General features: G+C 34.3%; 1 protein-coding gene across 1 annotated transcript in view; it reads left to right on the top strand.

Moving 5' to 3' along the window:
- The window catches only part of Ctnna3 (catenin alpha 3), a 1,180,588-nt gene that overhangs the window by 820,837 nt on the left and 344,953 nt on the right, over positions 1 to 14,798 (top strand). The window contains exon 11 of the mRNA XM_090346411.1: positions 1,018 to 1,174. Within this exon, the coding sequence (XP_090202537.1) occupies positions 1,018 to 1,174 (157 nt within the window). The remainder of the gene's footprint in view (positions 1 to 1,017; positions 1,175 to 14,798) is intronic.

Here is a 14,798-nt window from a genome sequence, read left to right as displayed (position 1 = left end):
CTTCCAGCTTTTTTCTATATATGTGGTACCGAGGAATCGAACCCAGGTCTTCGTGCATGCTAGGCAAGCACTCTACCACTAGGCCAAACCCCCGGCCCATGACTACTATTCTTACAAAATTTTCTACTCTATATTCTCTTGAATCTTTCAGCTGACATCTTAACTTACCATGAAGATGAAGATGGTAAGTTTTTGTCTCTCCAGTATTGCCTCATTCCTAAAACCTAGAATAGTACCAGATATATAAAAGAAATTTGGTATGAATTTGAAGTATGAGATGAGTTCCTTTATGAATATCTTCTTGTGAAATATTTTAAAATACTCCAACCAATCAAAGCCCTATTTTAGTGATTTCCCAGTGTGGGTCTAAATGCCAGCAACCATGCCTTGTCACTAACACCTCTTGACTTTGTTATATAGGTGAGCACGTGCCAATAAGCCCAGCTATTCAAGAGTAGTGGCTTGAGGTTCGATTTGAAAACCAACTGAAGCATAAAGGGACTGGAGACATGGCTCAAGTAGCAGAGTACTTGCTTAATACAAGTTCTTCTGTTCAAAACCAGAGTACCACACCAACAAGTCTTGACTATTATTTGCTTTTGTGGCATTTATTATATACTGAATAAGTTGTGTCCTATATTTTCCACTGAAATCTTAAAACAAGATTTTATGAAAACTTATGAACTCCCTAAGAAACAGGTACACATTATCATCATCTTTTTTGTGGTCCTTTCACAAAAATGCTGCATAAATTGTTTTAAATGGAAAAGAAAATTAAAATAATAAAAGAGAGAAAATATCCACACAAGTATGTTACTCTGTGGTTTAAAATAATGAATACATTCCACTTGCACAATTTTTTGTTTGTTTTGGTCAGTTGTGTGGCTTGAACTTGGCCTGGGCACTGTCCCTGAGCTTTTCAGTTCAAGGCTACTGCTCTACCTGTTGAGCCACAGCACCATTTCAGCTTGTGTAATTTTTAAAGAAGTCATGGTGTAAACTTTTTATATCTTTCAGATTATTAATGCTGCACTTGCTTTGGCAGCAAGACCCAAAAGTCAAGTAGTCAAAAACACCATGGAAATGTACAAGCGCACCTGGGAAAATTACATACATGTTCTCACTGAAGCAGTGGATGACATTACAAGCATTGATGACTTCCTTGCTGTATCCGGTATGTTCTTCATCTTTCCCAACATTTATTTATGCATGTACTATTGTTGAATTTGTGAAGTGGCTAACGCTGAATGCGTTTATGTCAAATGAGGAGTCTTCTATTTAAGAAAAAAAGCTTTCTAGAAGTGAAGCATGTCGATGTAGTATCTAGCGCATGTCATCAGCAGTCCCCTCTGGGATGAGAAGCCTCAATGCCCTGACATCACAGGTAAACAATTTGTACAAGGTCATAATTCCTGGTGTGGTTGAGGTCTTTATTCATAGTCAAAGCAAAGCAATACAGAAAATGGGGGCTAAAACTCTTAAGCCTTCTTCAAAGTTGCAATTTACAGCACTGATCCCAAACCACTCCACATTTCCATCTGAAATAGGAAGGAAAGGTGTCTCAAAGCTTTTTCTTGTTTATTTTTTATTTGTATTTTTTGCCAATTCTGGGGCTTGAACTCAGGTCCTGGGTACTGTTCTTGGGCTTTCTCAAGGCTAGTGCTCTACCACTTAAGCTACACCACTACATCTGTTTTTTCTGTGAAGGTGATGCTGAGGAATAGAACCTAGGACTTTGTGCATGTGAGGTAAGCACTCTACCACTAGGCTGCACTTCTGGCCCACTTTATTAGATATTTAAAAAAATAAAAATAAGAGTCCCCAAAAGATATTCTCCTCTTCGGTCAAATCAGCTGTGGAAACTTGTGATTTTTTACAGTGTTAGTTTTCCTTTTAAGATAGAAACATAATTTAATTGTCAAATAGTAAAGGAAAGGTTTTCTGGACTTTATTCTTTTAGTGCTGTTAACACGGGTGAAAATCACATGATTAAAATATTTTCTGGTAATTTTATTTTAAATTGATGAAATGGCCCAATATTGACTACAGGTTCTTGAAATAAGGATTACTCTAATTGGTTGCAGTTCTAAATATAGTTCTGTTGTTTGTAGTTTAAAAATTATTTTATACCATTGCCAAATGTCTCATGAGTCAAAACATCTGTTTTTGGAAAACCTATTTGGGTATTTTGTTTTGTGCTGTTATAGAGAATACCAAACCTAGATATAATCATTCCTTTCTTCAAAATTATAATAACTATAGAATGTATAGAAATTACAGAACTATGATTATGAATTATAAAATTTTAATTGTACAATAAAATTCAACAGTGAGTTAAAAAAGTTTTTTTTGGGTTTTTTTTTTTTTGCCAGTCCTAGGATTGGGCTAAGGGCCTGAGCACTGTCCCTGGATTTTCTCAAGGCTAGGGCTCTACCAATTGAGCCACAGCACCACTTCTGGCTTTTTTCTATATATGTGGTACCGAGGAATCGAACCCGGGTCTTCGTGCATGCTAGGCAAGCACTCTACCACTAGGCCAAACTCCCGGCCCCAGATCTTTTTTTTTTTTTTTTTTGCCAGTCCTGGGCTTGAGCTCAGGGCCTGAGCACTGTCCTTGGACTTTCTCAAGGCTAGAGCTCTACCACTTGAGCCTCAGCACCACTTCCAGCTTTTTTCTATGTATGTGGTACCGAGGAATCGAACCCGGTTCTTCATGCATGCTAGGCAAACACTTTAAACACTAGGCCAAACTCCTGGCCCAAAAGTTATTTTTAAAAGCAAGAATTTATTTGAAAATTTAGATTTTATGAAGTACAGTTGTGTACGTATCTTTTTAAAAGTACTTGGAAAAATTCTTGCAAATGTATTTTCCTCAAATATTTTCTGTTCCATGTTGATTCTATTTCTCCCCACACTATTCACAGTACCTTTTATTATTTTCTGAAAAGATATAATAAAAATACAACCTAGGGAAAAAATACACCTTAGGGCCTATTCTATTTATGAACAGAAATGAGATGAGATGTAGTTTCAGAAACTCTTACCAACCTTTCATAGTGCTTGAAATCCCCAATGTGATTTGTCCATATAGGACTATATTAAAACAAAAATCAAGATATCTGTTTAAGATGCAAATTTACAAAGAAAAAAGTAATGTATGTGTCAACTTTTAGGAATATTATGTGAATTAATTCCTAGTAAGCTATAAAATTTGGTGAAAGGAAGAATTGATTTAGATAAGAACTATTCAAAAAATCTAATAACTGATTATATATGTGAATTGATAGAGATGCAAACTTTCAATCCTTCACAATTCATTAAATACTTATTGTAAATTTCTAAGTGCTGTGTACTAGAAAGTTCTGGAGATTGAACCATGAGTACTTTCTAGTGGAGTAGATAGCTTTTAAGACAGAGTAGGTTGGAGACACAGAAATGCTTGTGCAATTTCATCTCTCTAGCTGAAATATCCAAGGAATGAAAAAAGTCAGAAACAGAACTCTGTTGATTACAGTTAGCATTGCTGTTTCATTAGTGTCAAAAAATAACATCATATTGACTTAATAAATTACAGTATTGAAAGGCATCTACAGAAATCCTTTACTCTGTATTCTGAATTTCTCATAAATATACTACCTCCCCCATTCTAGCTTTTCCCTCACTTACCTTTGAATCTCCCTAATTGAACATCCTGTTTCCACAATATTTTCTCGGGCTCTTCACATGTGTTTGCTAAATAAATGCTGGTATTTATTATCCCTTTAAAATTCTGTTAGCCATTTTTCACAGTTTATGTCTTATGCTTTCGTAAAATGTGTAGAGCTTTGGAATTTACGTTTTTAAAAAGACTTCAAGTTATACAAAATAGAACTTTCGGCATTAAGCATCTCTGGGCTCTCTGACTCTGACATAGGGACACAAAGATAACTCTGATGCTGTGCTCACATGTGCACCACAGGGAAATATTTGGGGTTGAAACCACGGTGCACATGATGGTTGCCTTCTACCCAACTGCCACCTAAATCATCTGAGGAAGGGAAATTAAAATTAGTCTTCATTGTGCCTTCATATGTGACTATAAAATAAACATATAATATTAGCACAATCAAAATGATAGAGTAATGACCAACACAGGAGGTGCTATTGAGTATCAAGATCATATCAGTATAATAGTAGCTGGAATAAATAATGACCAACATTTTATGTATTTTCATAGGATGAATTGCAATTATAACTAATTACCCATGACAAATCAGTGCATGCACACATGCATGTTTTTAGCCTACATCTAGGCAAAAGTTTTCCTTGATTAAAGACATTAAGGTATGAAGTGCTGCAATATATATACATACTTGAAAAAAAAAGATTTTTAACATCATGACCTACAAAATGGATTTTGATCAAAGAGATTTGAGTATTTACTATGTACAAAGTTATACATATACTTCTTATAAAAGAACAAAAAATGTTCAGACAAAGGAAAGGAGGAAACATTTTCCATCACATAACTCATAAACAACCATATACAAATTGGATTTCAAGCGAATTCCAATACCGATAGAAGGAAAATCCTGTTCAATTAATGCTGATGAAGAATCAAGGCACCAAGAGGAGTGTTTTTTTTTTAATTTTTTTTTAAAGAAAACTGTTTAAGTGGATTGTTGAACTAGGCTTTGAAGAAACTTGAAAACTATTCCACAGCATGAAAAACCTGTGAAAGTGCCTGTAAGTGTGAGAGTCAGCAAGTTGGCCAGTACAAGATACATACTTATCATATGTCTGAATCCTCAGGTCCCTGAACTTCTGTAGGAAAGAGAAAGCCATCTAAACTTTAAACAGAAGCATCATAGACTTTCTCAGTGAATCTAGAAGTCATATTCACTCTTTCAGAAGTAGACGTTGTAATGCTAAATAAATTCCCTAACATTGAGAGAAGAACCAATCTCGTGTTCTAATTTATTGTTCCTTTGATTTTTCTACTCTGTCTCCAAAAAATTAAAACCCATGAGTGACACATGGAGACATACTAATGGGAAGTTAAAGGGTGAGGGAGTGATACTCCTAAGTTCAGTCTAAAGAAACTAGGTCTCCATCTATTAGAAAAAGAAGCTCTTTTAATTTAATTTAACTGTAAAGGTAATGTTCAAAAGAGGTAAAGTTACGTAAATACGTAAATGAGCACATTTCTTGTCAAACATTGTCACCCCCTCCCTCATTTTCTCCCACTTTCCATCTCCTGCCCCTAACTTCTCTATGACCCAACTTGTAAGGTTCATTTCTAACAAAGTGTTTTGGAGTATCGCTGTTGCATTGGTTCACACTTTGTCTTTTGTCTCACCATTTTGTTACTCCCCTTCCCTTTCCCAAATCAGATAAAATGTTTATACCATATACAAATACCAACAAAACAAAACAAAATACCCACCCAGAGACAACAGGGGGATAAAACAAAGGTAGAAAAAACAATGTAAGTAAAAGGAGAACAAGATGATAAGATGATGAGACAATTGACAAAGGGTGAACCAGTGTAACAATGTTGAAAATGAACTTAAAGCTGGGTGCAGTGGCTCAAGACTGTAACCCTAGCTACTCAGGAGGCTGAGATCTGAGGATCAAGGTTCAAAGCCAGCCGAGGCACTAAAGACTATGAGAGTCTTATCTGCAATTAACCACTAGAAAACTGCAAGCGGCATTGAGGCTCAAGAAATAGGGTGGTAGCCTTGAGCTGAAGAGCACAGGGACAATGCCTATGTCCAGAGTTCAAGCCCCATGACCAACAAAAAAGTAAAAGAAAATGAACTTTACAACTCAGGATGGGGCTCAGGGAGGGAAAGTGGGAGAAAAACATGGGAAAGGGTAATAATGATCAAGAAATAATGTACTCATTATCTTATGAATGTTAACTATAGCCCCTCTATTCATCACCCTGACAATAAAATTAATAAAAAGGAAAAAGAGCTAACTTCACACAGTACAATAAAAAATCCTCTTGTTTCCATATTTTGGAGTTCATTTTGATTAGTATGATTTTATATGATCATATGCATATAGCTGTTTAGCTATTGTGATCCTCTCCTAGGACTTTCTTAGTTAGAATGGTCATTATCAAGAAAAATAATAACAGACGCTGGCAGAGATGTGGTCAAAAGGGAATGCTATTACACTGTTGGGAAGTAAACTGGTTCAACCACTCTGGAAAGCAGTATGAGGTTCCCCAAAAGAATAAACATAGAACTTCCCTATGATCCAGCAATCCCACTCCTTGGCATTTACCTAAACAATCACAAACAGGGTCACACTCAAGCTACCAGCACAACTATATTCATTGCAGCATTGTTTACCATAGCTAAGATATGGAACCAAACCAGATGTACATCAGTTAATAAATGGATCAAGAAAATGTAGTATACATACACAATGAAATCCTGTGCTTCCATCAGAAAGAATGACATTGTCACATTGCCAAGGAAATGGAAGACTTGGAGAAAAATCATATTAAGTGAAATAAGCCAAACTGAAAGAAACATAGACTCCATGCTTCCTCTCATTTGCAATAAGAAGATGTTTCTTATCAGCACAGTCCACTGAGGACTTCCAATAAGAATCATCTCTGCTATTAGGTCAGACAAAAGTATATGTTGGTCATGGTTGTAAGCTTTCTTTTTTTGGGACCACTGTGATTACATTTTAATGTGATAACATAAAGCTCAAATGACCGTCATGGAGGCTGCATGAAAATTGTATGCAAAACTTTACATATGTAATGGTATAAAACAGGGAGAAAGCCTACACTTAGAAATGATTGAATAGGCTTCTCCAAAGTAATCCATTATTTGCCTGTTGGTAATTACATTTTGAATGACTGCCTGTATTTACATGACTGAATAGTAGTTGGGGCATGTGAGCTGGAATTTATCACATATATTTCGATCTACTAACAGGCAAGTTCACTCAAAATACTCTCATTTGAATGAACAATAGGTATATTGCATGATTGTTGTTTGAATAATAGGAATTAGATATATAGAAACATGTAATTGGAAGTCCTTTTTATTAAAATCAATCAAATTAAAGAAGGTTACTATTACTTCAAGGTAGAGCTGATCATCAATAATCTAACTGAAATAAAAATAAACAGCACTAAGGGCTGGAATATTTTCACTTATATAGTAAAACAATAAATACTTCCTGAATCTATGATTTATACTAGCTCTATATTTACAAAGTCTCTAGATGATAAAATAGGCTCTTTTAAAATAAAGGGTGTGCTTTAAATTGTCTGAGTACTTGTATAGAACTATTCAACTATGGGATCTGTAATAGCTGGGCATATTGACAAAACCGACAATAGTAAAACTTAAAAAAACAGAAAAGCATACTGAGTTTCAAATAGCATTTCTATTTATTTCTGGACATTTTTAAACATAAAACATATGCATCAATGTTAATTCTTATGATAAAAATTCTCCACGTGGTTACACCCATAGACCTTGTATAGATTTGAGAATTTATTCAGAGCTTCACATTACTTCTCCATCTACATGATCATGCAGAATGTGTTCTTAAACATTGTGGGGAAACCAAAATTCCACAGTCAAATGGTTTTGCGGAGAGTGTGAGTAATACTTTTTACCTGCATGCTCCAACAAAGATCCTACTCTGGACCTTGAAGCAGTGGCTTTCTTCTTAATCATTTTGGGTGCAGATAAAAGATGTTAGAACACAAAGTCATGTAGATGAGCTTGCAAATTGTTTTGGCATCTATTAAAAGATTTTGAAAGCCTCCTGTAGAGTGTTAGCATTAAAAATGTTTGCTGACAGAATGACTCCAGAATTTGTCTTATGAATAGATATACATATATATCATATGAATACCTATTCATGCATACAAAGAACACATATGAATATATATAATCTATATGTATATATAATATCTAAAAATTCTAACCCACAATGCTAACTCCTAGGGAGGGAATTTTGTATAGCATAAGTATAACTTCTACTTGTCAATCTCTGCCTGTATAACAAGATATTGTGAATGCCAGAGTAGGAGGATAGCAATTCAAACCTATCTAGGGGGTAAAACTAGTGAGCCATTCTTCAACAAACAAACATATAAAAATTGCTGGGAGGCTGGCTCAAGTGACAGAGAATTTTCAGTGCAAGCTGGATACCCTGTGTTCAAACACTAGTAATGTGGGAAAATATTGAAAGAAATGAAACATTATATTCTAACCAAGTACCATTATTACCAAAATTTTTAGCATTAAAGTAACTCAGAAGTTGTTTGTCCAGTAAGCAGATTTTATTTCCAGAAACAATTAGAAAAGACAATCTATTTTGAGTGAGTTTGGTAGTTTATTGCTAGTAGTTTTGCTACTTTCTGTCAAGATCTATGATATGTGGAAAATAAAATGTCTTTAAATGTCTTGTACAAAATGTTAATAATATCATTCATTATTACTTATTATCACTTATTCATTGTTAAAATGTAAAGTAAGCACTAGAAAGACTGATTTCTTCAAGGATCAGCTTTGCTAAGCCTATAGGTCCAAGAAAGAAATGGAAGAATTACATGAAAATTATGATTTATAACTATGAGATGTCAAAACATTCTGATAGTGCCATTTTTATTCAGAACTACTATATATTTTGTGTCCATTGCTTCTAAGAATGTATATCTATATATTTACAATCTGTTACCTAGGTTACTTGGTGATTTTTCTTTGCCATATACCCTAAGTCTATTGTTGATAATTAAATATGTCTTCATAAAAAGTATAAGAGAGATCATTATATATTTTTTCATCGGTAGGAGGATGAATAAATATCCAAAGATATATATGCTGAAAGTAATGAACTTATTCCCCCTATAATAAGGGAGGAATCCACCCCTGGAGAAGATGAGTGCATGAGATAGAGAAAGAGCTCTCATCAGACTTCACTTGTATCGGTGCTTCTTCAGAATCATACCAGAACAAAATATGAGTGTAGTAGACTACATGGTATGTTTTTTTGTTGTATTATAAGCTCTGACGAAACATTTATAACATGATTATAGTAAATTGAAGTAAATGTGGAGGTGAAAAGCAAATGGCATTGCTGATTCTAGCCACACATCCCTGGAGAAGACATTACGCAGACCTGCTCATATCTGCTCCTAAAACCCACTGAAGCATTGGTGCTTTTCCAGAATTTTCCCATGTGACTACAGATGCAGGTGATCCGGATTAAGGAATTGACGTGTGTGAGGATGAAGCCTATATACCTAATGGGTTTCATTCACCCAGGGCCATGCACTCTTCTAGAAATAAATAGCTTGTGATACTTCATGCCACTTTTCATCATTATTTTGTAGAATTTGGAAAAGGTAGATTTTAAAAATTATAGTTAAATAGATGTACAAAGAGGACTTATCAAGTCCTTCCCATCTCTTTCAAATCCAAATGGTTAATTGAAGATAAGAGTCTCAAGGATTTTTATGCCCGCGTTGGCCTTGGACTGTGATCCTCAGGTCTCAGCCTCCAGAGTAGCTAGGATTACAGGCATGAGCCACCATGCCCGGCAATGGCTACTCTTTTGAAAATAAACTTATTCTTAAATTTCTGCAGCACTCATGAAAAATTAGACTGTATGCAACAGAATAGCATGGAGTACTAAATCTTAACTTTTCTCATTCTTGTTATTCCCTATATAATTGATTCCCTGGATAATCTTTCCTGAGATCAGCAATTCTCCCTTTACCAAGTGTTTGGATGAAAGCCTTTGGCTACTGGTAAACAAATCTACATGATAGACTTTTTCTTTCTATTGAATTAGGAGATTCAGAGCATCAAGATAATCAGAATCTCACTTAGGCAATAGTATTTTATGACTTATTTGAAAAGTTCCTCACAGGATTCTTCAGTGCTGTCTTAAGATTACTCTCCATAGTAAGTAATGTGACAACGAATGGTCCTTGTAGCAAGTGGCCAATGAACATGTTGGAAGTGGTGATTCCTTTGCGTATTGTGTCAGTAAATACATATTTATTGAATAATTGCTATTTACTGTGGAGACACAATGGCAGTGGGGCTTGTTGGATTTACACATCTATTGACTAAGGGAAGCAAACTTTCATGTGCCAGTTATGTGTGGTTAACAGACTATTTTGGGAAAGATACCTCAGACATCTCTTGATCACCAAAGTTATTGTATGGCAGTCAGTCATTGAAAACTCTCCCATGTTTAATTGTTACTTCAATTTGTGACCACCTTTTGTTATATATCTGCGACCACCTTTTGTTATATATCTGCATTTATTATCTCATTAGAGGCCCTGACATGACCCAAAACCTAACCTCTGGTCACTATAACACTGCTTCCCTCTCTAGAAAATTAGAAATAGGCAGTTAATGGTTGTCATTATGGTTTTTCATAGCAATGTTTTCTGCAAGAATTTACATCCAAGGTTACATTTAACATTCATTTCTAGATAATTTTGTAAGTATTTTCTTTCAATAGTTTTTCTTATAGAAAATCAGCTGTTTTGAAGTTTCAGGCGATTGTAATATAAATATAGAAACTGCCCAATGATAATTCTAGAAAAAGATTATTAAAATTGGAACAGAACCAATGATGTAATTCATTCATCTTAAAGTTATATGATTTTTATGTATTTTATTGTAAAGGTGACATACAGAGGGGTTACAGTGACATAAGTAAGGTAAAAGTGTTATCCCTCTCTCATTTTTCGCTACTTTACCTCCTCCCTGACTCCCCTTTCTCTCCCCACAACCTGTAAAGTTCATTACCTACATAGTGTCTTGTGAATACCACTGCTATCATATTCAATGACATCTAGACCAACTGGCACACAATTTCAGGAACTTTAGGAAAAGATGAGATTGAGTTTGGGGTATAGTTTTAATATTACTTGTAGAAAGTAGTCATGGTAAGAATGAAAAAAAAGATGCTTTTTATGCATTTAATTATTAGATATATTAAAGCAGCGTTAGATTTTCATGCTGTCATTTAATATCTTCTTATAAATTTGCATTCACTATCGTGATAGTGCTTTCTGTTGTGCTAATAATTTGCATATAAATACTCTATAAAACTAAGTGGAAAATTTTTATGAGGATGAGACATTCAGCATTGACTTGTTCTTTTTAAAATAATCATATTGATTTATTTTACATTCTACAAGAAGAATTTGACCATTGAATTTTAAGCAATGATCATATTCAGTGTATATGAAAATACTTCTGTGAAACAATGGCAACTTGTGTAAAAGATTGTCCACAATAACTTCATTAACTTTATTATACTTAACATATGTTTAGTATAATGACAGTATTAACTCAAGCCAGTTTATCCAAGTGTAACATAGTAATGTTCTCTTAAATATATTTGTTTTCTGCACCAATATTTATAGTTCCATTGTTCACTAGTATGTAAATGTATGAATGTAATTTGTTTTACATTGTTGCTTTCATGAATAGCTCTGTATTTTTATTCATTCATTTATTTACTTATTTACTTTTGTGTTGGTACTTGGGCTTGAATTTGGAGCATGAGCTCTTTTGCTCAAGGCTTGTGCTCTACCACTTGAGCCATAGCTCTGTTTCTACCTTTATGGTGGTTAGTTGGAATTAAGACGCTCACAGACTTTTCTTACTTGGGCTGGCTTCCAACTGTGATAGCTAAGATTAACGATTACAGGGGTGAACCAACAGAGCCTGGCTTTTCATCTCTCTTTTTTTTTTTCTTAAGTAATGTGACTACTAATTTGCATGTAAATATTATAAGATAGCTGATATTTCTTGATATTATATGTTTGTTCATTTAGTGCCAAATCTGATATGGATTTGACTATTATAATTAACATGTTGTCTTAGATCTTCAATTGCTGAAATTCTACCAGATACTAGTGAGTACAAATTCTGTTTTCCTTCCAAAGACAGGAAAACTCTGTGGAGGGTCAGATATTTTTTGCCCTGAAAATACAAAGAATTTGGTTCTTTGACATATCTTAAGTCTTTAAAAATATTTATTTTTCTGTATTAGAATTTGAACTCAGTTGCGTTCTTCCACTTGAGGTATTCTTCTAGCCTTGCTTTTAATTTTTGGGGGTTTTTGTGGGCTATTTTGTCATCTTCCATATTTCAGTTTCTTCAGATCATATGGCAGTTATGGGCCAACTTCAACTGGCTTTCTCATTTGTGTGTGTATGTGTGTGTGTGTGTGTGTGTGTGTGTGTGTGTGTGTGTGCGTGTGTGTATGCAAGTGTGTGCATGTATTTGTGTGAATTTGTGTTTGTTTAAATAAACAAGTCAATATTGAAATTTTGTCAGAAATATAACTAACAAACATGATTGAACACATTGAGTGATTACATTTTAGTTGTCCTCACAGATAATAAAATATCACATTTCTACTTTTTGGACTCAGAAGGTGATACTTTATTACAGGGAAGAATTTGAAATACTGGTTTGTAATGCAGAAACAGAACTATAGGCATTTTTTATGTATAGATTCTTACAATGTTAATCCAATTGCTATTAGACTTTTATTATCCATATCCTCTGCTTTATGATGGGTACAATCCTAACTCTCTCCTCTATTCTTTTTCTTTTGGAAACTGTCACAAGTGCCAATGATAGATTGGGAGATTATGGAGAATTATTTCATTTGTTTTGCTATGAGCTTATGATCTAATTTACCCTGAAAACCAGAGAAACACATTATTATTGTTATGTTGCTATCAGTTGTTTCTTTGGTTATAATTATCATAAACACCAAGCATATTAAAGGATACTGTGTTAATCAGATAACAGTTTGCTTATGACCAAGGGAAAATTTTGTCATATATATTGCTTTGTTTCATTATTTCCTTTGTGTTTTACCTTACTTATCACAATCTTAAAAACAACAACAACAAAATGCTCTTTCTCAGAAAGGTGCCTAGCTATGCAGAAAACTGAGAACAGGAAGATCACAGCATTTCTGACAGCCTGAGAGGAAATGTTCACCAGATCCAATCTCTAACTTGAGCATCCCAAAAGCAAGACTGGTGATAAGGTAAAGCACCAGCCACTTAAGTCCAAGTCCTTCAACTAAAACTCCAGTATTGACCTTACCTCTCAAAGAAAAAAAAATAGAAAAAAATCCACCTTTCCTTTTGAATCCATTCTTGACCATCTAGTTCTTTTTATGTTTTTTTTAAACTGTAACTCTTTTACTATAACTTAAAATATTTACAACTTTGTGAACTTTCACATACATATTTCTCCCTTTTATTTGAAGTTACTACAAGTCAGCAATTCTTTATTTGCTCAAGTTTGTCCTCCAAAAATGTGTTTATCAAAGTAGTACCATTTAGATAACTATGTGAGAGATTGTTTAAAGAGATAATAAGTTAAGATGAAGTCATGAGAAAGAATTGTAATCCAATGACTGTATTCTTCCAGAAGAAGAATTCTGCAGAGTGCCAAGAAGGAAGACCCAAGGAGAAAGGCATCAGAATAATGCAACCCCTGATAGTGCCTTAATCTCAGATCTTTAGCCTTCAAAAATGAAGGAAAATACATTTGGATCTTTACACTAGAATATGTTTCTATCATGGCAGACCTAGCAAATCGGTATAGCTATTCTTTATTCATGGTCCTGAACAATTAGCACTGCATCTTGTGCCCAACCATGTCTCAATAAAAGTCATCTCATTAATTTCTCACATAGTTTATTCGGAGGTTATATTTTAGTCAAGTAGAAGTCTGTAAACATGATTGTTCTTGATCCTTACCTATTTGGAAATAAATAGAAACCATGCTTTAATGGTCCCTACCTACTTTACAATATTGTTTCTTTATTTTCTGGCAAAAATGATCTTTTCAGTACCTGATGAACTCTGAAATTACATAGGTTCTTCTGGTTTATCTACTGGTTTGTGACAGTTTAATTCTGGATCATAAGGTAATTTTGAGGCATTTGTTTCCTGATGAATAATGAGATGGTGATTATGGCAATCAAATTGACAAGTACTTCATTGTCATACATTATATAGATATGCATTTTAATATATATATTTATTAAATTTTTTTGTTTTGACTTTGAGCTTTGTGTAGTTAAGTACTTTTCTTATCGCCTGAACTAAATCAACAGATGGGTCCATGGAATTAGTAAGGATCAAGGTTCATGTTTTAATATTAGCATGATATTCAGGGTAGTGGTAGTAATATTGAAAACTGTTTTCCAGGGCTAGGAGTTTGGACTATTGATAGAGTGCTTGCCTAGCATGCACGAAGACCCAGGTTTAATTCCTTGGTACCACATACATAGAAAAAAGCCAGAAGTGGTGCTGGAGCTCAAGTGGTAGAGCTCTGTTCTTGAGCTATCCTAAGGATGATGCTCAGGCCCCGAGCTCAACCAAGGACTGGCAAAAAAACAAAAACAAAACCAAACAAAAACCCTATTTACCTAGGGCTTTAGGGAAGTTTTAATTATGCAATATGTGTCATGTATCATTTAGCCCAATGTCTAAAGAAATAGGAAAATATGCATAAATATATAAAAATGAAATGATATTTGGGTCTATTACTCTGTGCCCCATAGCTATTAGAAAGTTTCCTTGACTGTGGTCATTATTGTTGTTTAGAAATTTAGAAATTGTTTTTATAAATGAACTAAATTTCTGTAAGATAATAATTCTAAGGAGTTTTTCTTTATAGTATAGCCTAGCTGAAGCTGTCAGCTGCGTGAATACTCATGTGGTCTGGTAAAGAATAATGAGGTGTACGGAATCACTGCTGTGTCATTGA

The sequence above is a fragment of the Megascapheus bottae genome, chromosome 15 (assembly GCF_031878675.1).
Source record: "Megascapheus bottae isolate mThoBot1 chromosome 15, mThoBot2.hap1, whole genome shotgun sequence".
In the NCBI taxonomy this organism is placed as follows: domain Eukaryota; kingdom Metazoa; phylum Chordata; class Mammalia; order Rodentia; family Geomyidae; genus Megascapheus; species Megascapheus bottae.
This window is presented reverse-complemented; position numbering and strand designations above follow the sequence as displayed.